This window comes from Bos javanicus, chromosome X (genome assembly GCF_032452875.1).
Source record: "Bos javanicus breed banteng chromosome X, ARS-OSU_banteng_1.0, whole genome shotgun sequence".
Taxonomy (NCBI): Eukaryota; Metazoa; Chordata; class Mammalia; order Artiodactyla; family Bovidae; genus Bos; species Bos javanicus.
Window position 1 is genome coordinate 70,101,989 of NC_083897.1, and position 26,472 is coordinate 70,128,460.

The following is a 26,472-nucleotide window of genomic DNA, read 5'->3' on the forward strand; positions in this document are numbered from 1 at the left end:
TTTTCAAGTTCAGTGATCTTCTCTTTTATCTTCTTTTGAGAACTTTCAATGAATTTTTCAGTTCATTTATAGTATTTTCAGCTTCAAAATTTCTGCTTGGTTCCTTTTGTAATTTCTGTCTCTTTGTTGATATCCTTGTTTTGTACATATATTGTCACTCTGCTTTCATCTCTTTGTATTTTTTTCTTTAGTTCGTTGAATATATTTAAGATAATTGTTTTAAAGTTTTTGCCTAGTAATTCCAATATTCATGTTTCTTCAGGGACATTTTTCTGGACATTTATTTTATTCTTTTGAATGACTGATGTATTCCTATTTCTTTGCATATTTTGTGACTTTTTAAATTGGGCACTTGAGCAAATAATCACCTCCCCAAGTCTTTGCCATCTGTCTTCACATCTGAAGACTTTCACTAATTAGACTGGAGTAAAGGCTTAAGGTCTCTGTAGGCCTTTCTTGGGCATGTGTCTCCTCTGGTCCTGTGTGCATGTTTTGTGCTGATTTCCCTTTATACATGGCTACATTTAAATATTTTTATTTTCCAAAGAGTCTCATTTTTGTTTCTCTTAGACCCTTGAAAGGCCTAGTGTATGCATCAATAATCTCTTTCTTGCTATTTTTTTGAGTCTTGCCTGCTGCTTCCTGCCACTTTCCCTAGCCTGAGATCTGAGCTATGCTACTCTTTACTGTGTGAACTCCAACTTAGGAGCTAAAGAGAGGAAACTCACAAGCAGGCCAAAGTCAGGTTAGAATGTTTTAAGCTCACTTTATTCTGCTCTCTTTGGTTCACATAAGGGAAATGGTGACCAAATAACACTTTCGGTGATCCATGTCATGCCACACAAGGAAGAGAGTACAACGCTTTTTAAATGCCATGAAATTTCCTACCTTTTTGTGTGCTCCTGCAAATACTCGGTCGTATTTGACTCTTTGCAACACGATGGGCTGTAGCTCACCAGGGTCCCCTGTCCATGAGATTTTCCTGGCAAAAATACTGGAGTTGAGCTGCCATTTCCTCCTCCAGGCGATCTTCCCAACCCAGTGTCTCCTGTGTCTCCTGAATTGCAGGTTGATTCTTTATGTGGCTTTTTCTTGATTTTTTTATTTGTTTGATTGCTATTTTTTTGAGTCTTCCCTGCTGCTTCCTGCCACTTTCCCTAGCCTGAGATCTGAGCTATGCCACTCTTGGCTGTGTGAACTCCAACTTAGGAGCTAAACAGCTGAAACTCACAAGCAGGCCAAAGTCAGGTTAGAATGTTGTTTGATTGCTACCATGATGTTGTTCTTTTCAATTTCTATCTGTTAATTTAATGTTTCCATGGTAAGGGAATCTGCTTAATCCATCTTGTTGTTGTCTTTGCTGTTTTTCTTTTAAATTACATAGTAAATGTATCAGTACATAAACTACTATCAGCAATAAACTACCATGGTGTTTGATGTCTTTTAAGTACCTATGTTTTGGCTCAGCAAGGACCCATGTACAAAGCAAAGACAGGAAACCATGATTCATGTTAAGAATGCTAGTCCAAAGCAGAGAATATTGTAGTTTGATAAAAGCTGTAAATCTTTTGCTGTTTTTTTTTAAGAAATTTATCTCTGAATATACATGTAATAAAACTTTTAATTTCAGTTGTATATATATAGAGAGAGAACTTAAATATAAATCTGACAATTTATTTTCTAAAGTTAGTAAAGAATGCTTATATTTTCTCAATTTTTTTTTACATAAGAAACATTAAGATCAAATTGTAAAATATTTTAGAAGACATAATTTCAAGGGATAGAGATATATATTTCTATATTCCCCAGGTCCTTGGCATTAAAACACATGTTAATTTATATTTTTTACTATATCTCTCCATTATTTTTAACAGGCAATATCTCTAAAATCAATATGATAAAACCAGATTTGTTATGTCATCTGTGAGTACTTTTATAATTCCGGTGAAGTGTCTTGGAATTCAAGTTTCCCTGATCTTAATCTCTTGTAGTTTGTGAACTTTTAAGTACTAAAATTGCATACTAAAAAAAAAAAAATAGCAATTTGATTGTCAACTGCAAGAATTTGTCAGGCTAGTAAACTTCTCTAAACACTAATTTCATATGACTTAATGGAGAAAAAACCCATATGCTTAAAAAACATGTTAGTTGCTTGGCCAAAAGTTGTAATTAAAATTTCAAATGTAAAGATTACTTACTTCCTTTTCTACACTTGGTAGAGAGAAAAGAGAGAAATATTTTATTTCTTTTCTTCTTTCTTCCAGGACACATTATTGTCAACCAGAAGCAACTTATTCCGTTCCTCTCAACTGCCTACCCTATATTTCCACTCTTGGCCTTTGTTGCATTTTGGCAAGTGAAGCTAGTGAACAATAAAGGAACAAGTTAATTTGATCAATCAATTAGTATATGTTTATTGATTGCATATTACATGCCCAGCAGTGTCCTCTATGCTCTGTATCTCATAATTGAAAAAAGTCTAGGAAGCCCTGCTGATTATAGCAGAGTGATTGACAGGTTTTAATGCTCAACTGATACCGAAGCAACTGATGGAAAGCTAAAACATTAATTTGTGAATTGCTTACTGCTGAAATTTACTGAGAGGTATGGTTATTATCTGAATGTTTCAGATAATTAAATTCTATATAAGCACATGTTAAATACTTAATTTTCTGGCTTATCTAAAATATAGTATATTTCAGATAGGAGCTTTGTTACACCAATGAATTCTGGATTCTTTACCAGCTGAGCCACCAGCAGAGGCAACTGTAAGGTCTAAATGGTATATAATTAAATATAATGAAAATTCCTTAAAAAATTCCTTAAGTCACCCATAAAAGTAACTGTGTGGATGCTTTCTTGTGAACATATAACTATGCATATTAATGTATATATATAATTTATAACTAGTATTCTGATATATGGTATCTGTTTTAAGTATGAGAAAGTTTGTTGTTGTTCCAGTTGCTAAGTCATATCTGACTCTTTGAAACCTCATGGTCTGCAGCACACCAGGCTTCCCTGTCTTTCACCATCTCCCAAAGTTTGCTCAAACTTATGTCCATTGAGTTGGTGGTGATGCTGTCCAACCATCTCATCCTCTGTCATCCCCTTCTTCTCTTGCCCTCAATCTTTCTCAGCATCAGGGTCTTTTCCAATGAGCTGGCTCTTCAGATCAGATGGCCAAAGTACTAAAGCTTCAGCTTCAGCATCAGTTCTTCCATTAAGATTGACTGGTTTGATCTCCTTGCTGTCCAAGGGACTCTCAAGGGTCTTCTCCAGCACCACAATTTGAAAGCATCATTTCTTTGGTGCCCAGCTTTCTTTAGCTTCTATGCTGAAGCCTAGCTTAAAGGATTTTGAGCATAATCTTACTGTATTGCAAACTGAGTGCAATCGTATGGTAGTTTGAACATTCTTTTCTTTGAAATTGGAATGAAAACTGACTTTTTCCAGTCCTGTGGCCACTGCTAAGTTTTCCAAATTTGTTAACTCATTGAGGACAGAACTTTAACAGCAGCATCTTTTAGGATCTAAATAGCTCAAAGAAAGATAAGTGTTGTATAGTTGGATTCACAAATCTTAACTATCTATATGATGTGACTCCATTTTACATCCAAATTAGTTTGTTATATCCTTTAGTGTATCCACTCTTAGCCAAGAGAAGCAGATTTCCAACATTAGGCACTTTCTTACATTCACATTCACAACTCTCCATTAGTTTGAGCAGGCAGCCATTTGTGGAGAAAATTTTATGATGACCATTAAAAGACTGCTTCAGTAATCACGAGATTGTTTAGTTTTCTTGTATCCCATGCACACGATCTTTTTTAGAATTATGTTTTATATTTCTCTTTTCAATTCCCACCTCTTCTAACCTTGTTCCAAGCCTGGGTTATCTCTTGCCTAAATTATTGTAAAAGTTTCCATACTTAATTCAGTATACTTAATTACATACATTTAATCACATTAATCATCCTTATGTATAAAACTACAATTCTGAACATATAATTCATCTGCTTAAAAACTTTCAGTGACTCCTTATTTTCTACAGAATTAGATATACATGTACCTTGGCATTCATACACTCCACAAAGTGACCCTAACTCCCTTTCTAGATATACCTGAAATGATCATAGCCAAACTAACCCTATCCTTTTATAATGGCAGTGTTCATGCCATTCTTTCCCCCATGGAATGCTTTTTTATTTCTATCAAAATTTTGTTCATCTTTTAACATTCAGCTGAGATATAAATTCACAAGTGACACAATTTTGCCATATCTTGAACTCCTACTGCACTTCATTTATTGTACCTCCTTTGTGTCATTTATCATAGTTTTCTTTGTATTACAGTCATTCATGCACATGTCTCATCTTTCCCTCTAAGATCATAATTCTGCCCCCCCCCGGGGAATTATGTTTTACCCATCTTTTTGTTTCTTGTAGCACCTATAACAGCACCTAGTACAGAGATGCTTGATAAATATTTGAACAGAATTCAAATTAGTTACCTGGGAAAGTTATATTTACTTATGTCAATTTCAATAATGTTCAACTTGTCAAAAGTTTTTGAAGTTTTTTTACAATTGCTTTAAGGTCCGGTGGGATTCTTTTCAGTGCTTTCAGTGGTGACAAACCTTCATCGTTTTAGGGAAAACTTGATTTTGGAAAACAGAATTCATTCTGAACCACATTTAGTGAATAATATGGATGCTCACTCTGAGCTGTTATATTTTTAGTTAACAAAAGGAATATGATTGAGACAGAATATCTGGATGAGTCATGAACTAACAACTCAAAAAAAAAAAAAAAATCCCAAGGTGCTTTCAATAATGTGGCATCATTGTAATGACTTTATAACTTCCTAAGTTTTTTACTTTGAAACACACAGTACTCATTTGGACATGTAAGTTCTAATATGTTTGTTAAATCAGTCTTGTCTTCTTGTGGATTCATTTTACAATTTTCAAAGCCAGAGTGTTGACAACTGTTTTTAGAACTTCAATATCACTTAAATGAGAAGTATATTACCTGACTCATTTGAAATACTGTATTTTATAACTTTTTATGAGGGAGGAACCTTGTCATCACTAATGCACCAAAGAAATCTTTCCAAATTTGAGAGAAACATTTATACAGTACTATGATTTTTAAAAAACCTACAAATTAGCTACTATGCTTGGCCATTCCTGAGTTCTAGCAGAAATATAAGGAACTGAAGAATTTATATGAAATAAGAGTAGAGGGTAGTTAAACACAGAATTTTAGTATCATGTAATTGGTGTCACAGAATTATAAAGCAAAAAATGATACTTCATCTTTTCCTGAATCACATGTAACGTATAATATTTGAATGCTAAGGTGCATATTGGAGTTTTCCATTTTCTGGGTTACATTCAAGTGATTTAATCAGGACCACATTTTATATTCCTTTTTATTTACTTTTTAGTTTTTAAACTTTTTATTTTGTATTGGTGTGTAGCCAATTAGCAATCTTACAATAGCTTCAGGTGAACAGTGAAGGGATTCAGCCACAAATACCCATATATACTTTTTCCCCCAAACCCCCTTCTATCCAGGCTGCCACATAACATTCAGCAGAGTTCCATGAACTATGTAGTAAGTTCTTGTTGGTTATCCTTTTTAAATACAGCAGTGTGCATATATCCATCCCAATCTCCCTATCCCTTCCCCCTATCTTTCTCCCATCAACCATAAGTTTGTTCTCTAAGCCTGTGACTCTCTGTTTTGTAAGTTCATTTGTATTATTTCTTTTAGATTCCACATATAAGTGATGTCATGATATTTCTACTTCCCTGTCTGACTTACTTCACTGAGTGTGACACTCTAGGTCCATCCATGTTGCTCAAAGTGACATTATTTCATTTTTTTAATGGCTAAGTAATATTACGTAGTATATATGTACCATATCTTCTTTATCCACTTCTCTGTCAGTGGACATTTAGGTTGATTCCTTGTCTTGGTATTGTAAACAGTACTGGAGTGAACATTGGGGTGCATTATATCCTTTCAGATCATGCTTTTCTCTGGATCTATGCCCAGGAGTTGGATTGCAGGGTCATATGGTAGCTTTACTTTAGTTTTTTAAGGAACCTCCATGCCGTTCTCTATGGCAACTGTACAAATTTACATTCCCATCAACAGTCTAGGAGGGTTCCCTTCTTACCACACCCTCTCCAGAATTTGTTGTTTGTGGATTTTTTGATGGGAGCCATTTTGATTGGTGTGAAGTGATATTTCATTGCAGTATTGATCTGCATTTCTCTAATAATTAGTGATGTTGAACATCTGTTCTTTGGCCATCTATATGTCTTCTTTGGATAAATGTCTATTTAGGTCTTCTGCCCATTTATTGATTAGGTTGTTTGTTGTGATGCTGTTGAGGATCATGAACTTCCCCAATCACTCAGTGGTAAAGAATCTGCCTGACAATGCAGTAGATGCAAAAGACACAGCTTTGATCCTGGAGTTGGGAAGATCCCCTGGAGAAGGAAATGACAACCTACTTCAGTATTCTTGCTGAAAAAGTCCATAGATAGAGGAGCCTGGCAGGCTATAGTCCATGGGGTCATAAAGAGTCAGACACAGCTGAGCATGCATGCATGCATGCAGGCACGTATCATGAACTGTTTGTAAATTTTGGAAACTAATCCTTTGTCAGTCACATCACTTGAAAAGATTTTCTCTCAATCTGTGGTTGTCTTTTTCTTTATTATTTCCTATGCTGTGAAAAAGCTTTTGAGTTTAAGAGGTGCTACTACTTTATTTTTTTTTTTTTCATTATTCTTGGATGTTGTTGTTATTCTTGGAGACTATCCAAAAAGATATTGCTATGATTTATGCCAGAGAGTGTTCTTCCTATGTTTTCTCTAGGAGTTTTATAGTGTTTGGTCTCACGTTTAGTTCTTTAATCCGTTTCAGACTTATTTTTATGAGTGGTGTTAAAGAATGATCTAATTTCATTTTTTTAACATGTAGCTGTCCAATTTTCCCAGCACCATTTGTTGAAGAGACCGCTTTCCAACATTATGTAGTCTTCTACCCTTTGTCACAGATTATTTAAGCATAAGTTCATGGGCTTATTTCTGGGTTTTCTATCCTGTTCCATTGATCTATTTTTTATTTATTCTATTTTTGTGCCAGTACCATACAGTTTGGATGACTGTAGCTTTGCAGTATAGTCTGAAGTCAGGTAGCCTGATTCCTCCAACTCCATTTTATTCCTCAAGATTGCTTTGGCTCTTTGGTGTCTTTTGTGTCTCCTTACAAGTTATGAGATTTTTTTGTTCTAGTTCTGTAAAAAATGCCATTGGTAATTTGATAAGGATTGCATTGAATCTGTGGATTGTCTTGGGTGGTATAGTCATTTTGAAAATATTGATTCCTCCAATCTACAAAAATGATATATCTTTTCATCTGTCTGTGTCTTCTTCGATTTCTTTCATCAGCATTATTTTGTTTTTGGAGTACAGGTACTTTGTCTCCTTAGGTAAGTTTATTCTGAAGTATTTTATTTTTATTGATGTTATGACAAATGGAATTGTTTGTTGAATTTCTCTTTCTGATCTTTCATTGTACTGTATAGAAATGCAAAATTTCTGCATGTAATTTTGCAAACTTCAACTTTACCAGGTTCATTAATGAGTTCTACTAATTTTCTGGTGGTATCTTTAGGATTTTCTATGTATAGCATCATGTCATCTGCAAACAGTGGCAGTTTAAATTTTTCTTTTCATATATAGATTCTTTTACTTCTTTTTATTCTCTGATTGCTATAGCTAGGACTTCCAAAACTATGTTGAATAAAAGTGGCAAGTGTGGACATCCTTGTCTGTTCCTGATCTTAGTGGAAATGCTTTCAGCTTTTCACTATTGAGTATGATGTTAGCTGTAGGCTTGTTGTATATTGACTTTATTTTGTTGAGGTGTATTTTCTCTATGCCTGGTTTCTGGAGAGTTTTTATCATAAATTTGTGCTGAATTTTGTCAGGAGTATGTTCTGCATATATTGAGAAGATCATATGGTTTTATTCTTTAATTTATTGATGTGGTATATCACATTGATTGATTTGCAGATACTGAAAATCCTTGCATCCCTGGGATAAATCCTACTTTATCACAAGCATGATTTTTTAAATGTATTGTTGGATTTGGATTGCTAATATTTTGTTGAGGATTTTTGCATCTATGTGCATCAGTGATGTTGGCCTGAAATTTTTCTTTTTTGTGGTATCTTTGTCTGGTTTTGGTGTCAGGATGATGGTGGCCTCATAAAATGAGTTTGAAAGTTTTCCTTCCTCTGTAATTTTTTTAGTATAGTTTCAGAAGGATAGGTATTTACTTTTCTGTATATATTTGATAGACTTTGCCTGTGATGCCATCAGGTCCTGGACTTTTGTTTGATGGGAGTTTTCAAAATCACAATTTCAATTTAAGTGCTTGTGATTTGTTGGTTCATATTTTCTATGTCTTCCTGGTTCAGTCTTGGGAGACTGTACCTTTTTAAACATTTGTCTGTTTCTTCCAGAGTGTCCAATTTCTTGGCATTCAGTTGCTTATAGCAGTCTCAGTTGATCCTCTGTATTTCTGTGGATTCATTTGTAGATTATTTTCCATTTCTACTTTTACTGACTTGAGTCCTCTCCTTTATTATTTATTTTCTTGAAGAGTCTAGCTAAGGGTTTATCAATTTTGTTTAACTTTTAAAAGAACCAACTTTTTGTTCCATTGATCTTTGCAATTATTGTCTTTGTCTCTATTTCAGTTATTTCTACTCTGATCTTTGTAATTTCTTTCCTTTTAATAATTTTAGGTTTTGTTTATTCTTCTTTCTCTAGTTGTTTTAGGTGTAAGGTTAGGTTTTCTACTTGATATTTTTCTTGTTTCTTGAGATAAGACTATACTGCTATAAACTTCCTTCTTAGAACTGCTTTTGCTGTATCCCATAGGTTTTGGACCATTGTGCTTTTGTTTTCCTTTGTCTCTAGGTATTTACTGTTTTCCTCTTTGATTTCTTCAGTGATGCATTGGTTGTTTAGTAGTAAGAGCATGTTGTTTAGCCACCACATGTTTCTGTTTCTTATAGTTTTTTTCTTGTGGTTTATTTCTTTTTGTTTTTAATTTATTTATTTTAATTGAAGGCTAATTATTTTATAATATTGTAGTGGATTTTGCCATACATTGACATGAAACAAGAATGGGTGTACATCTGTTCCCCATCCTGAACCCTCCTTTGACCTCCCATCCCTCTGGGTCATCCCAGTTCACCAGCCCTGAGCACCCTGTCTCATGCATCGAATCTGAACTGGTGATCTGTTTCATATATGATAATATACATGTTTCAATGCTACTCTTTCAAATCATCCCACCCTCGCCTTCTCCCACAGAGTCCAAAAGACTGTTCTATACATCTGTGTCTCTTTTTCTGTCTCACATATAGGTCATTATCATTTTTCTAAATTCCATATATATGCATTATTATACTGTATTGGTGTTTTTCTTTTTGACTCACTTCAGTCTGTATAATAGGCTCCAGATTCATCCACCTTATTAGTAATGATTCAAATGTATTCTTTTTAATGGTTGAGTAATATTGCATTATGTATATGTACCACAGCTTTCTTATCCATTTGTCTGTCAATGGACATCTAGGTTGCTTCCATGTCTTGGCTATTATAAACAGTGCTGTGATGAACATTGGGGTACACGTGTCTATTTCAATTCTGGTTTCCTCAGTGTGTATGCCCAGCAGTGGGATTTCTGGGTCATATGGCAGTTCTATTTCCAGTTTTTTAAGGAATCTCCACACTGTTCTGCATAGTGGCTGTACTACTTTGCATTCCCATCAAAAGTGTAAGAGGGTTCCCTTTTCTCCACACCCTCTCCAGCATTTATTGCTTGTAGACTTTGAATAACAGGCACTCTGACCGGCATGAGATGGTACCTCATAGTGGTTTTGATTTGCATTTCTCTGATAATGAGCGACGTTGAGCATCTTTTCATGTATTTCTTAGCCATCTGTATATCTTCTTTGGAGAAATGTCTGTTTAGTTCATTGGCTCATTTTTTGATTGGGTCGTTTACTTTTCTGGAATTGAGCTGTAGGAGTTGCTTGTATATTTTTGAGATTAGTTGTTTGTCAGTTGCTTCATTTGCTTCATTTTCTCCCGTTCTGAAGACTGTCTTTTCACCTTGCTTATAGTTTCCTTCATTGGGCAAAAGCTTTTAAGTTTAATTAGGTCCCATTTGTTTATTTTTGCTTCTATTTCCATTACTCTGGGAGGTGAGTCATAGAGGATCCTGCTGTGATTTATGTCAGTGAGTGTTTTGCCTATGTTTTCCTCTAGGAGTTTTATAGTTTCTGATCTTACGTTTAGATCTTTAATCCATTTTGAGTTTTTTTTTGTGCATGGTGTTAGAAAGTATTCTAGTTTCATTCTTTTTTATTTATTTTTATTTTTTAAATATATATTTATTTATTTTAAATTGATTGATGATTGGCTTACAATATTGGCTTGATTTCTGTCAAACATCAACATAAATTAACCATAGGTGAACGTATGTCCTCTCCTTCTTGAATCTCCCTCGCACCTCCCGCCCATCTCCACTGCTCTAGGTTATTACAGAGCCCCTGTTTGAGTTTCCTGAGTCATACAGGAAGTTCCCAATGGCTGTCCATTTACATATATTAGTGATATTCATCCACACTACTCTCCACATTCTTTTTTTTTAAATTTTATTTTATTTTTAAACTTTACATAATTGTATTAGTTTTGCCAAATATCAAAATGAATCCGCCACAGGTATACATGTGTTCCCCATCCTGAACCCTCCTCCCTCCTCCCTCCCCATACCATCCCTCTGGGTCATCCCAGTGCACTAGCCTCAAGCATCCAGTATCGTGTATCGAACCTGGACTGGCAACTCGTTTCTTACATGATACTTTACATGTTTCAATGTCATTCTCCCACAAGTGGTTGAACATTTTCCCCAGCACCACTTGTTAGAGATTGTCTTTTCTCCATTGTATATTCTTGCTTCCTTTGTCAAAGAAAAGGTGTCCATAGGTGCATGGATTTATCTCTGGGCTTTCTATTTTGTTTCACTGATCTATATTTCTGTCTTTGTGCCAGTACCATACTGTCTTGATGACTGTGGCTTTGTAGTATAGCCTGAAGTCAGGCAAGTTGATTCTACCAGTTCCATTCTTCTTTCTCAAGATTGCTTTAGCTATACGAGGTTTTTTGTATTTCCATACAAATTGTGAAATTATTTGTTCTAGTTGTGTGAAAAATACTGTTGGTAGCTTGATAGGGATTGGATTGAATCTATAGATTGCTTTGGGTAGTATACTCATTTTCACTATATTGCTTCTTCCAATCCATGAACACGGTATATTTCTCTATCTATATGTGTTCTCTTTGATTTCTTTCATCAGTGTTTTATAGTTTTCTATATATAGGTCTTTTGATTCTTTAGGTAGATATATTCCTAAGTATTTTATACTTCTCATTGCGATGGTTAATGGAATTATTTCCTTAATTTCTCTTTCTGTTTTCTCATTATTAGTGTATAGGAATGCAAGGGATTTCTGTGTGTTAATTTTATATCCTGAAAAGTTCTTATATTCATTGATTAGCTCCAATAATTTTCTGGTGGAGTCTTTAGGGTTTTCCATGTAGAGGATCATGTCATCTGCAAACAGTGAGAGTTTTACTTCTTCTTTTCCAATCTGGATTCCTTTTATTCCTTTTTCTTCTCTGCTTCCGGTGGCCAAAACTTCCAAAACTATGTTGAATAGTAGTGGGGAGAGTGGGCACCCTTGTCTTTTTCCTGACTTTAGGGGAAACGCTTTCAAGTTTTCACTATTGAGGACAATGTTTGATGTGGGTTTGTCATATTTAGCTTTTATTATGCTGAGGTATGTTCCTTCTATGCCTACTTTCTGGAAGGCTTTTATCATACATGGATATTGAATTTTGTCAAAGGCTTTCTCTGCATCTATTGAGATAATAATGTAGTATTTATCTTCCAATTTGTTAATGTGGTGTATTACATTACATTGATTGATTTACATATATTGAAGAATCCTTGCATCCTTGGGAAAAAACCACTGGGTCAAGATGTATGATCTTTTTAATATGTTGTTGGATTGTGTTTGCTAGGATTTTGTTAAGGATTTTTGCATCTATGTTCATCAGTGATATTGGCCTGTAGTTTTCTTTTTTTGTGGCATCTTTGTCAGGTTTTGGTATTAGGGTGATGGTGCCTCATAGAATGAGTTTAGAAGTTTACCTTCCTCTGCAATTTTCTGGAAGAGTTTGAGTAGGATAGGTGTTCGCTTTTCTCAATTTTTGGTAGAATTCATCTGTGAAGCCGACTGGTCCTGGGCTTTTGTTTGCTGGTAGATTTCTTATTACAGTTCTGATTTCTGTGCTTGTGATAGGTCTGTTAAAAAGTTCTATTTCTTCCTGGCTCAGTTTTGGAAAGTTATGCATTTCTAAGAATTTGTCCATTTCTTCCAAATTGTCCATTTTATTGTCATATAGTTGCTGATAGTAGTCTCTTATGATCCTTTGTATTTCTGTGTTGTCCGTTGTGATCAACATTTTCATTTCTAATTTTGTTGATTTGATTCTTCTCCCTTTGTTTCTTAATAAGTCCAGATAATGGTTTGGCTATTTTATTCATCTTCTCAAAGAATCAGCTTTTGGCTTTGTTGATTTTTGCTATGGTCTCTTTTGTTTCTTTTGCATTTATTTCTGCCTTATTTTTTAAGATTTCTTTCCTTCTACTAACCCTGGGGTTCTTCATTTCTTCTTTTTCTAGTTGTTTAGGTGTAGAGTTAGGTTATTTATTTGACTTTTTTTCTTGTTTTTTGAAGTAACCTTGTATTGCTATGAACCTTCCCCTTAGCACTGCTTTTACTGAGTCCCACAGGTTTTGGATTGTTGTGTTTTCATTTTCATTCATTTCTATGTGTATTTTGATTTCTTTTTTGATTTTTTTGTTATTCAGAAGTGTGTTGCTTTGCCTCCATATGTTGGAACTTTTAATAGTTTTTTTTTTTCTTTTTTCCTGTAGTTGACATCTGATCTTACTGCATTGTGATTAGAAACGAGCTTGGAATTATTTCAATTTTTTTGAATTTAGCAAGACTAGATTTGAGGCCCAGGATGTGATCTATCCTAGAGAAGATTCCGTGTGCACTTGAGAAAAAGGTGCAATTCCTTTTTTGGGGGTGAAATGTCCTATAGATATCAATTAGGTCTAACTGGTCCATTGTATCATTTAAAGTTTGTGTTTTCTTGTTAATTTTCTGTTTAGTTGATATATCCATAGGCGTGAGTGTGATATTAAAGTCTCTGACTATTATTTTTGTGATTTTACTATTATTATTCTGGGATTTTACTAATAATTTTAATATTACTGTAAGTTTCCCCTTTCTTAATTGTTAGCATTTGCCTTACATGATGTGGTGTTCCTATGTTGGGTGCATATATTTTTATAATTGTGTATCTTCTTCTTGGGTTGATCCTTGATCATTATGAAGTGTCCTTCTTTGTCTCTTTTCTCAGCCTTTATTTCAAAGTCTATTTTATATGATATGAGTATTGCTATTCCTGCTTTCTTTTGTCTCCATTTGCGTGAAATATCTTTTTCCCAGCCCTTCTCTTTCAGTCTGTAAGTGTCCCTTGTTTAGAGATGTGTCTCTTGTAAACAGCATATATAGGGGTCTTATTTTTGTATACATTCAGCCAGTCTTTGTCTTTTGGTTGCAGCATTCAACCCATTTACATTATTGATGAATATTGATGAGTATGATCCAGTTGCCATTTACTTTTTTGGGGGTTCGAGTTTATACACCCTTTCTGTGTTTCATGTCTAGAGAAGATCCTTTAGCATTTGCTGAAGAGCTGGTTTGTTCCTGTGTTGGTGGAGAATGTGTTTGTTATGTCTTGCTCTGAAACTTTTTGGTTCTTGGGTGGAACTTGGTTTCAGTGTAGGTATAGAGGCTTTTGGATGAGCTTTTATTAATTGATGTTCCCTGGAGTCAGGAGTTCTCTGGTGTTCTTGGGTTTTGGATTTAAGCCTCCTGCTTCTGGTTTTCAGTCTTAATCTTACAGTAGCCTCAAGACTTCTCCATCCCTACAGGACTGATGATAAAACATCTCCTTTCAAAGACAATGGGCTGCCTTTCTTGGTGCCTGGTGTCCTCTGCCAGCATTCAGAAGTTGTTTTGTGGAATTTGCTCAGCATTCAAATGATCTTTCAATGAATTTCTGGGGGAGAAAGTGGTCTCCCCATCCTGTTCCTCCGCCATCTTAGGACCGCTATCTTGTAGTTTTTTTCCTAATCTCATAACACTGTGATGAGAAAACATGCTTGATATGTTTTCAATTTTCTTTAATTTGCCAAAGTTTGCCTTGTGGTCCAGCATGTGCTCATTCCTTGAGAATGTTCCGTGGGCACTTGAAAAGAATGCATAGTCTGCTGCTTTTGGGTGGAATGCTCAACAATTATTAAGTCCATCCAGTCTAAAGTGTCATTTAGGCCTATGTTTCCTTATTAGTTTTTTGTGTGGATGATCTGTCCATTGATGAAAGTGGGGAGTTGAAATCTCCCACTATTATTGTATTACTATTGATTTCTCCCTTTATTCTTGTTTGTATTTGCCTTACATTTTGAGGTGCTCCTATGTTGGGTGTATATATATATATTCATAATTTTTATATCTTCTTGAGTTGAACACTTGATCATCATGTAATGTCCTTCTTTGTCTCTATTTTTTTTAATCTATTTTGTCTGATATGAGTATTGCTACTCCAGCTTTTTTTTGATTTTCATTTTCATGGAATACCTTCTCCTGTCCCCTTACTTTGTCTGTAAGTGTCCCTAGGTCTGAGGTGGGTCTCTTGTAGACAGCATATATATGTGTCTTATTTTTGTATCCACCCAACCAGTCTATGTTTTTTGGTTAGTTGGTGCATTTAATCCATTTACATTTAAGGTAATTATTGATATGTATTACCTTATTACCATTTTCTTAATTGCTTTCGGTTTATTTTTTGTAGGTTTTTGCCTTCTATTGTGTTTCCTGCCTAAACAGGTTCCTTTGGTATTTGTTGTATAACTGATTTGCTGGTGCTGAATTCTCTTAACTTTTGCTTGTCTGGAAAGCTTTTGATTTCTCCACCATATCTGAATGTGAGTCTTGCTGGGTAGAGTATTTTTGATTGTAGGCTTTCTTTCCCCTTTCATAATTTTAAATATATCATGACATTCCCTTATGGTTTATAGAGTTTCTCTTCAGAAATTACCTGATAACCTTATGGCAGTTCCCTTGTATATTATTTGTTGTTTTTCCCTTGTTACTTTTAATATTTTATCTTTGTCTTTAATTTTTGTCAGTTTGATTACTATATGTCCTGGTGTGTTCCTCCTTTGGTTTATCCTGCCTGGGACTCTGCAATTCCTGGACTTGGTTGATTTTTTCCTTTCCCATGTTAGGGAAATTTTCAGCTATTATCTCATGAAATATTTTCTCTGTCCTTTCTCTCTCTTTTCTCCTTCTGGAATCCCTAAAATGCAAATGCTGGTGTGCTTAATGTGGTTCCAGAGGTCTCTTAGTCTGTTTCCATTTATTTTCATTCTTTTCTTCTATATTCTATTTTGCAGCAGTGATTTCCACCATTCTGTCTTCCAAGTAACTTATCTGTTCTTCTGCCTTTTATGGATTCATTCAAGTGTATTATTTTTTTCTGTGTGTTTGTTCTTTAGGTCATCTAGGTCTTGGTAACCATTTCTTGAATCTCCTCTGTTATTTTTCCTAGATCCTGGATCATCTTCACTATCATCATTCTGAACTCTTTTTCTGGAAGGTTGCCAATTTCCAGTTCCTTTAGTTGTTTTTCTTGTATTTTATCTTGTTCCTTCATCTGGGATATAATCATCTGCCTTCTTATTCTGATTAACTTTGTGTGACTATGATTTTCATTATGGAGGCTGTGAGACTGTAGTTCTTACTTCTTCTGTATGCCCTCTAGTGAATCTACATTTTGTATTCTTAAATGTATAATAAGGTCCATATTTCAAGAAATTCAATTACCTTGTTTATTATATATATCATTTGTTTCACATTAATTTTTGAGTTCAGTTCAGTTCAGTTGCTCAGTCATGTCCGACTCTTTGTGACCCCATGAACTGCAGCACACCAGGCCTCCCTGTCCATCACCAAATCCCGGAGTTCACCCAAACTCATGTCCATTGAGTCAGTGATGCCATCCAACCATCTCATCCTCTGTCATCCCCTTTTCCTCCGGCCTTCAATCTTTCCCAACATCAGGGTCTTTTCAAATGAGTCAGCTCTTCACATCAGATGGCCAAAATATTGGAGTTCCAGCTTCAACATTAGTCCTTCCAATGAACACCCAAGACTGATCTCCTTTAGAGTGGACTGGTTGGACCTCCTTGCAGTCCAAGGGACTCTCAAGAGTCTTCTCCAACACCACAGTACAAAAGCATCGATTCTTTGGCACTCAGCTTTCTTCACAGTCCAACTCTCACATCCATACATGACCACAGGAAAAACCATAGCTTTGACTAGGCGGACCTTTGTTGACAAAGTAATGTCTCTGCTTTTTAATATGCTGTCTAGGTTTGTCAATAACTTTCCTCCCTTTTGAGTAGTTACTAGTTTATGAGGGAGGTATAACTCATTTGGTTTAACATATTTTCTCTAGCAACTTAACATAATGAGTTTTAAAATATCCTCAGTTATAGGTAAACTTAGATATACATATATCCAGTTGGATATCTCTATTTTTTTCAAGAGTATATTATATGACTATTTTAGCAGATTTACCCCCTTCATTGAGTCTAGCAATCAATTTACTTTGCAAACATTGTATCTCACACCAAGTATTAGTAATAGGATAGGAAGATGTAACTTTTGAAGTATTTTTCTGTAGAAATTTTTAATTCTCAATTAACCATTAAAAATCAATTATTCAAACTTTCTCATGCCCTCAAACATTTGAGTTAATTGCTATTATACTTTAATTGGATTTTTAACTTGAGTAAAAGTTTTCCTTACAAGTATTATTTGGAGTTTATATAATTTTTAACTGGTTCTTAGCATATTAATGTATTTTAAAGTCAAAATGGCAAGTCTGATAGTCAGGGACAGTAATCATTTACCTGGAATTTCAATAATATCACTTTACAATTTACCTTGACTTTTTGAGCATCACTTCTTATAAATAAGCATAATACAGATTCATTGACCATTGCTGAATATAATTTATCAAAAACAAAAAGTGTTTTATTGAATATCACATTCCTTCACCACTACCACTTAGAAAGGCTGATTTGTCAGTCTCTTGAGAGCCATATGTTTGGGAGGGAAGGAGAGTGCAAGTGGAGAGTTTTGAGTACTCCCCAATCCTTGTATGTCTTAGGAAAAGGTGTGGTTAAGTATAGGCTAACCAGCGTCATTGCTCTCAGAAACACTTTGGTCTCTGGAATCACTCCCCAGAATCCTATGAGAGTAGCATCTATCTCCTTATGTGGCAATGCTGATGTAATATGGTTTTACTAGCTATTCACCTTAGTAGTTTCTACTTAAAAAGGGCCTTGCAGTTATGTAAGATGAATAAATGTAGAAAGGCAAAATATAGTACAATGACTGTAGATAATTATTTGATGATTGTAACTCATTTATTTCACAGAGCAATGAAGTTTTATTATTATAATAATTTTATTGTCCATAGATTTCCAAACCATATTTCCAGGCCTAAAAAACATCCTCAAAATTTTCTTGAATTTTCAGAGGAACTACACTGCTTTTTGAATTTTGCCATGAAGGAAGGCCTTTTAAAGCTCTTGCTTTCAATAAGGTAACAGCATTTGTCCACATAGGGGATATGCTCTGAATGCAGACCTATCTTGACATCTTGTGTGAATTCTTTGGTATTGATCAGCATTCCAAATAGTATCAATGCATACCTCACTGAGATTCCATTTGTTGTTTCCACAGATTTCAGGAAACCTTACTGTGCCTTGGATTACAGGGTGTTCTAGAAAAAGAGCAGTAAGTAATCTTTCATTTAAAGCAGCAAATGGGTTTCCCCCATCTCATTAGTAGGAATGCCATTGAGAAAATTGTCATGATATTTGAAAAGTTGGCAATACTGAGCCTCAATTAGTTAATTAATCCTAATCTCAAAAGACATATTTTGAAATCATAATATTTATATAAACTAAAAAGGTAACCTTAAATAAAAGACAGTAATTAACACATTGTATAAACTTTAAGCAGTGTTTTCAGTTTTAAAAAATTAAAGATATTTCATAAAATATCATAATTTTTATACATCTAATAAGACCAGTTAATTTTATCATAGAATTGAATCATGATTCATATAAACATCTCAATCAAAGTTAAATAAATTACATACTATGTAAATTACATACTAAATAAATTACATACTATATATTTGTGTATTTCAGTATTTAGAAGTGGTGAGTAACTAATATTTTAACAGTATTGTTCTCTGGCTTTCTGCTACAACTGTTATGATTCTTATTATACTAATCTAACATAATTTCATTAAAATTGTGTTTTCCTAAAGAATCTCATTCATTTGGTCTGTGTAGCAACTATAAATCTAACAGGCAGGAGATTTTGATGTAACTTTTCCTTAGAAGGGAAAGTATTAAAAGATTTCAGCAGTTTAAAAAAAAAACAACAATAATGTGAGTAGACTTTTCGAAAAATATCTCAAGTTACTGCATGGTAAATAGCTTTGAAACAATGGAAAAGAACTGAGAGTGCAGAAATAGTTGTTATATTTATAGGGAACTGATTTTATAAAAAATGTTAAGACAATTCATTGTGGAAGGGAAAGATGTCTGTTTAATGAATGGTACTTGGACAGTTGGACATACACACACACAAAAATACTTTAAAATAGATTAGAGACCTAAATGGAAGAGCTATACCAATAACATTTTATGAAAACAATAAGAGAAAATATTTGAGACTAAGAGTTAGGTAAAGATTTCTTAGATACTAAGTCAACAGTGCAATCCATAAAATTGAAAAATGAATAAATTGGGTCTCAACAAAATTCAAAACCTTAACACTTTGAAAGATACCATGAAGAAAATGAAAAGACGAGCAACAGCCTAGAAGGAAATATTTGCAAATCACTTATCCATTAATGTACTTTTATCCAGCATATACAAAACACTTACAAGGACAAATGATCTGATTACAAATGAACAAAAGATATGAGCCTGATATTTCAACAAAACTGATACATGAACATTCAATAAATATGTGAACAGCTGCTCAAAATTATGCATCATTCAGGAAATGCATATTAAAACCAAAATGAGGTATTTCTCACTCTCTAGAATAAGAATTATTGGCAAAGATATGGAGATAAAGGAACAATCATACATTGATTGTGGGGCTGTAAAATAGTACAGCCACTTTTGAAAACATTTTGACAGTTTTTTTAAAAAACTAAACATACACCTGCCCTATTATCCAACTATTCTGATAAGTCTTTGCCCAAGAGGAGTGATAGTACTTATCCTTATAAAAACTTTTACATGAATGTTTATAGCAGCTGCATTTATAGTAGCCTAAAAGTAGAAACAAGCTAAATGTTCATTAACAGGTGAATGGATAAAAAAATTTTGTTCATATAGGGGAATAGAAATCAACAATTAAAAAGTGAAATATTGACATGCACATCATATGATTGAATCTTAAAATAATCAGCTTGAGTGAAAGAAACCAGATTAAAAAAAAAGAATACATACTGTATGCTTCCATCTATATAAAATTATTGAAAATGCAAACTAATGACAGGAAGCAAGTCAGTGGTTACATGGTTATGTAAGCGGACAGAAGGTAGGGCAAATTGATTGAAAGAGGGCATTAGGAAACACTTAAGGGTATGATGGGTATGTTCACACAAGATTGTTTCTTGACGTATACACAAAGGAGAACATCAAATTGTACAATTTAAACATGTGTAATTTAGTTTTCATTAGTTATGCCTCAGCAAAACTTAAAAGGCTAAAAATTCAGTTACTGGAAAACTTGGGTATTTGAATCTACTTTTTCAATTGTAAATCTTGTGAAACTTATGTATAGGTCAATTTTGTATGATGAAAATTTAGCATTCAAACTGACATATGCTACAAGTATAAAATAGGTGATTTCAAAGATTTTGTAAAAATAATATATAAATGTCTAAATTTTATGCTAATTGCATGTTTAAATGATAAAATTTTGAATATACTGCGGTAAGGTATGTAATTAAAATTAATTTTACCAGGAGTTTTTCACTCTTTTAATGGAAGCCTATATATTTATCTCATATTCTATTTCTATTGTACTCCAGAAGTCTACAATGTGCCAGATATTGTGCTTGACCTTAGGGATACAATGATGAGAAAAGCCAGATATTTTCACTGCTCTTATGGAACTGATGTGGAGAAGGCTATGGCACCCCACTCCAGTACTCTTGCCTGGAAAATCCCATGGACGGAGGAGCCTGGTAGGCTGCAGACCATGGGGTCGCGAAGAGTTGGACACGACTGAGCAACTTCACTTTCACTTTTCCCGTTCACGCATTGGAGAAGGAAATGGCAACCCACTCCAGTGTTCTTGCCTGGAGAATTCCAGGGACGGGGGAGCCTGGTGGGCCACCGTCTATGGGGTCGCACAGAGTCGGACACGACTGAAGCGACTTAGCAGCAGCAGCAGCATGGAACTGATGATCTAGATTTAATAGGAAGAGAGGTATTCATGAAATAATTACATAAATATAAAATACCACTGTGACAAACACCCATGTTGATCACTTTCTAGCTTGTCCTGGAAGCACACTTTATCCACACAATGAAATATAACCATCATCTGAAAATTCTTTGGCTTACTTCCAAGGAAAATTTACCACTGTCAGTGCCCCTCAATCAAACCGTAAGAATAAATCAGTAGTGAAATAAGCTATGTTTATTGCTTGTTGCAGCAAAGAAGAACACATAGCATAGAGAACCATGATTTATCTCAGTAAGAGGATGGTGGAAATACCTAACAGGAAGATTTGGACTTTGGCTGGGTAATTTAGGGGAGGGTATAATGAAGTGAGCATTTGCTCTAAATTGGATGTTTTCTTTGTGACCCTATGGACTATTACCTGCCAGCCTCCTCTCCCCATGGGGTTTTCCAGGCAAGAACACTGGAGTGGGTTGCGTTTTCTTCTCCAGGTGATCTCAACCCAGGGATCGAGCCTGTGTCTCTTACATCTCCTGCAATGGCAAGCAAGTTCTTTACCACTATTGCCACCTGGAAAGTCCCAGGAGGGGCAATTCAGTGATAGGGTATTTAGAATGTGGCATTGCAACCTTGGTTTTGTCTGTTGAGACAAAATTATGAAGTAGCCTTGTTTTATTTCCTGTTATCATGGTCTCTGTTGACTATGATGCCTACCCCATTTCTTCTAAGGGATTCTTGTCCACAGTAGTAAATATAATGGTCATCTGAGTTAAATTCACCCATTCCAGTCCATTTTAGTTTGCTGATTCCTAAAATGTTAATGTTCACTCTTGCCATCACCTGTTTGACCACTTCCAATTTGCCTTGATTCATGGACCTAACATTCCAGGCTCTTATGCATTATTGCTCTTTAGAAGATCAGACTTTACTTCTATCACCAGTCACATCCATAATTGGGTGTTGTTTTTGCTTTGGCTCTGTCACTTCAAAAAGGACAGAAATGGTATGGATCTAACAGAAGCAGAAGATATTAATAAAAGGTGGCAAGAATACACAGAAGACCTATACAAAAAAGATCTTCATGACCCAGATAACCACGATGGTTTTATCGCTCACCTAGAGCCAGAAATCTTGGAATGAGAAGTCAAGTGGGCCTTAGGAAACATCACCACAAATAAAGCTAGTGGGGGTGATGAAATTCCAGTTGAGCTATTTCAAATCCTAAAAGATGATGCTATAAAAGTGCTGCACTCACTATGCCAGCAAATTTGGAAAACTCAGCAGTGGCCACATGATTGGAAAAAGTCAGTTTCCATTCCAATCCCAAGGAAAGACAATGCCAAAGAATGCTCAAACTACTGCACAGTTGCACTCATCTCACACACTAGTAAAGCAATGCTCAAAATTCTCCAAGGGAGGCTTCAACAGTACATGAACTATGAACTTCCAGATGTTCAAGCTGGATTTACAAAAGGCAGAGGAACCAGAGATCAAATTGCCAACTTCCATTGGATCATTGAAAAAGGACGAGAGTTCCAGAAAAACATCTACTTCTGCTTTATTGACTATGCCAAAGCCTTTGACTGTGTGGATCACCAAAAACTGGAAAGTTCTGAAAGAGATGGAAATAGCAGACCAACTGACGTGCCTCTGGAGAAATCTGTATGCAGGTCAGGAAGTAACAGCTACAACTGGACATGGAACAACAGACTGGTTCCAAATAGGAAAAAGAGTATGTCAAGGCTGCATATTGTCACCCTGCTTATTTAACTTATATGCAGAATACATCATGAGAAACGCTGGGCTGGATGAAGCACAAGTTGGAATCAAAATTGGTGGGAAAAATATCAATAACATCAGATACTCAGATGACACCACCCTTATGGCAGAAAGTGAAGATGAACTAAAGAGCCTCTTGCTGAAAGTGAAAGAGGAGAGTGAAAAAGGTGGCTTCAAACACAACATTCAGAAAACTAAGATCATTGCATCTAGTCCCATCATTTCATGGCAAATAGATGGGGAAACAGTGGAACCATTGGCGGACTTTATCTTTTTGGGCTCCAAAATCACTGCAGATGGTGACTGCAGCCATGAAATTAAAAGACACTTTCTCCTTGGAAGAACAGTTACGACCAAACTAGACAGCATATTAAAGAGCAGAGACATTACTTTGCCAACAAAGGTCCATCTAGTCAAAGCTATGGTTTTTCCATTAGTCATGTATGGATGTGAGTGTTGGATTATAAAGAAAGCTGAGTGCTGAAAAATTGATACTTTTAAACTGTGGTGTTGGAGGAGATTTTTTAGAGTCCCTTGGACTGCAAGGAGGTTCAACCAGTCCATCATAAAGGAAATCAGTCCTGAATATTCATTGGAAGGACTGATGTTGAAGCTGAAGCTCCTAATGCAAAGAACTGACTCATTTGAAGAGACTCTGATGCTGGTAAAGATTGAAGGCAGGAGAAGGGGACTATAGAAGATGAGATGTTTGGATGGCATCACTGACTCAATAACATGAGTAAACTCCGGGAGTTGGTGATGGACTTGGAAGCCTGGTGTGCTGCAGTCCATGGGGTAGCAAAGATTCAGACATGACTGAGCAATTGAAATGACCGTGGTCTGTGAGCAATCTTGTTTTAGATTGTAGTCTGTGAAATTAAACAGTGTGTTCAACAAGAGAACAAAATGGTCCAACCCTGAGTGTCAATCTAGCATATAATGTTGTAGTCTAGCTGAATATCAGTTCAATTTTGAATGACATGGTTTTTTCTATCTTACTAGTATACATCTTGACATTATGCACACTGTGCTTGACGTTCTATTCATATTAGTTATTGTCCATGTACACCTTCTTGAAAAGTCTTAGTGAACCTGATTGTTAAATGGATGGTTTCTATCAATAAGTGTCCAAGAAGGTAAACAGAAAGCTTACCAAAAGAATTTAATTGTATAAACTGTTTAGACATGTTTTAGAGGATTTTAAAAAGCAAAAATGAAACTGAAGCAACAAGAGTGTTAATTCAGGAAGTAGCTATCACCCCTTGGGCTAGGAAAACAAAAAGTAGTTTCTATTTTCAGAAACTATAAAATTACAGAAAAGGTTTGCTGATATGGGACTGATTTCTGAGTTTGGTACACTGCCAGCTAGTAGTGGTACCTTTTGTGTTACAATGAGGTTGATTCTGATAGTGCACAAAAAGAAGAACCGACTGCTACTATTACTAACAGCCAATGCCAGGATGGAAAGTTGTTCTTTGGGTGATACTGATAGGAATAGAAAGCAAAACAGAAAGGATCATCTTCCTTCTTCAGTCATCTAGTCTCCTTGTACTGTTCTCTATTGGCAGAATCTCATTCAAAGACATTTTGTTGTTGTTCAGTCACTGTCATGTCCAACTCTTTGTGACCCCACGACTGCAGTACATGAGGCTTCCCTGTCCTTCACTATCTCCTGAAGTTTGCTGAAATTCATATCCATTGAGTCAGTCAATTTCATCTGTTCAAAGACATTCAGTAAAGCAGAAATGTGGTTTTCAGAGTTTCATCAAAAACATTGTATAGAACAGTGTGTTTGGAACTGAGAAAATGTAGCTTAATTACCAATACAGAAGAAACGAGCAATTTTCGTTTGCTTTAGTTTTTTGTAAAATCAAACTGTATGATTATATGTGGAGTACATGTGGAATGAAAGTTGGTCTATATAAATTATGAAGTTGTTAGTGACTTTTTGAAATCTCAATACTGTCTCTTTGACTTTTGAAAACTACAAATTGTTCTGATTGTTCTTATTATAACAAACTATGCATGTTAATATTACTCATATTAGGTTGTGGCTCTTCAATAGTAAAAATAATACTAGCATATGTATAATATAGGGCTTCCTTGATGGCTGAGATGATAAATAATCTGCCTGCAATGCAGGAGACCCAGATTCAATCCCTTGTTTGGGAAGATTCCCATAGCAACCCACTTCAGTATTCTTGCCTGGAGAATTCTTTAGACAGAGTAGCCTTGGTGGGCTATAGTCCAAGGGATCACAAAGAGTCAGACTCGACTGAGTGACTAACACACACATGTACCGTATTTTAGAGTTTTAAGCAGGGGTCTCCATCCCCTGGGCCACAGATCAGTGGTTCATGGCCTCTTAGAAACCAGACTGCACAACAGGAGGTGAGCAGCAGACAAAACTGAAACCACTCCCCTTCATTCCCAAACTGTGGAAAAGTTGTCTTCTATGACACAGGTTCCTGGTGCCTAAAAGATTGGGGATTGTTGGTTTAAAGGCATTTTACTTTGATGGTCTCATTCTGATCCTCCCCACAATGCACAGATGCAGATAGGACAGGCATTGCTATTTAGACTTTATAGATGAAAATAAATTCAGGATGTTATTTGACTGCTGTCTCTATGGCCCAATCTGTTAGCACCTTCAGCTGTTAACCAAAAGGTTGGTGGTTCGAGCCCACCCAGGGGCTCTTTTCAAGTTACTTGAAAAGACTATGAATATATCTAGTAGAAGTTTGAATTTGGATTAGAACTCAAGTGTTTTTTGACTTGTAGTCCCGCTATCTTTAGTATTTTGCCTCATAGTAGTGTCAGGAAAGGGGAAAATCTACTGTTTATTTTAAACAGAAATCCTCAGCTTTTTGTTTCTTGTTTTGTTTTTGAGCAAGAACACCTTCTTAGTTTTCTTTCTTTGGAGTCTCAACATGCCTGGAACAAAACAAAGTCTGAGCTAAAAGGAAAGTGGAAGGATGAATGTGGTTAATTATCTCTTTCAGTCAATTTTGGAAATATATGGAAATACAACCTTTTAAGTAAGTCATTGCAAATGGGTTCTAATGGTAACTCTATTCTCTTCAGCCCCTGCAATGAAGGGAAAACCAGGAGAAAGCAGTCAGTAATATGAAGACCCATCCAGTCAGTATGTGTTTCTCAGCCTTGCCTCATCATAAGAATCATTGGAGCTCATATGTTGGGGGTGATGGCTTGTTAAAAATAAATGTCTGGATACTACCCAGTATATTCCTAATCAGAAGCTCTAGAGGAAGACCTGGAAGTAGTATTAATAAATGGCCCAGTTATTCTTATGATGAGCCAAGGTTGTTAAACACTGTCCTGATTCTAGTGGTTGGGGTACACTGATCAGACTCCATTGTCTAGCAAAAATTGAACCATATTATGAAAATTAATTCCATGAAACTTATTTTTAAATTTTATACATGAAATTTATTTTTAAAAACATCATAAAATTATGATACTAATTAAAATTCAGGACTAGGGGTTTTTTTTTACTTCTTGCATATTACATCCTTATATATACGCTTTCTTCTACAAAGCAAAAACTGATTTTCTAGGACACATGGACTGTAAGGATATCCCATTTACTTTATCATACATTAAGCACACAGTAGCAACAAAATTGGAGAAGGAAATGGTAACCCACTCCAGTGTTCTTTCCTGGGGAATTGCAGGGATGGGGGAGCCTGGTGGGCTGCCGTCTATGGGGTCGCACAGATTTGGACATGACTGAAGCGACTTAGCAGCAGCAGCAGCAGAATAATAATATTATTATAAATAATAATTTATTTATAATAATTTATAATTATGTCAATAATTATAATAATTTATAATAATGTCAATAACTATCAA

At 35.2% G+C, this 26,472-nt stretch overlaps 1 protein-coding gene across 2 annotated transcripts in view; it reads left to right on the forward strand.

The window, feature by feature from the left end:
* The window catches only part of HDX (highly divergent homeobox), a 212,515-nt gene that overhangs the window by 66,893 nt on the left and 119,150 nt on the right, over positions 1-26,472 (forward strand). For both annotated transcript variants that reach the window (XM_061409577.1, XM_061409578.1), the window contains one exon: positions 18,061-18,114. In XM_061409577.1, the coding sequence (XP_061265561.1) occupies positions 18,061-18,114 (54 nt within the window). The remainder of the gene's footprint in view (positions 1-18,060; positions 18,115-26,472) is intronic.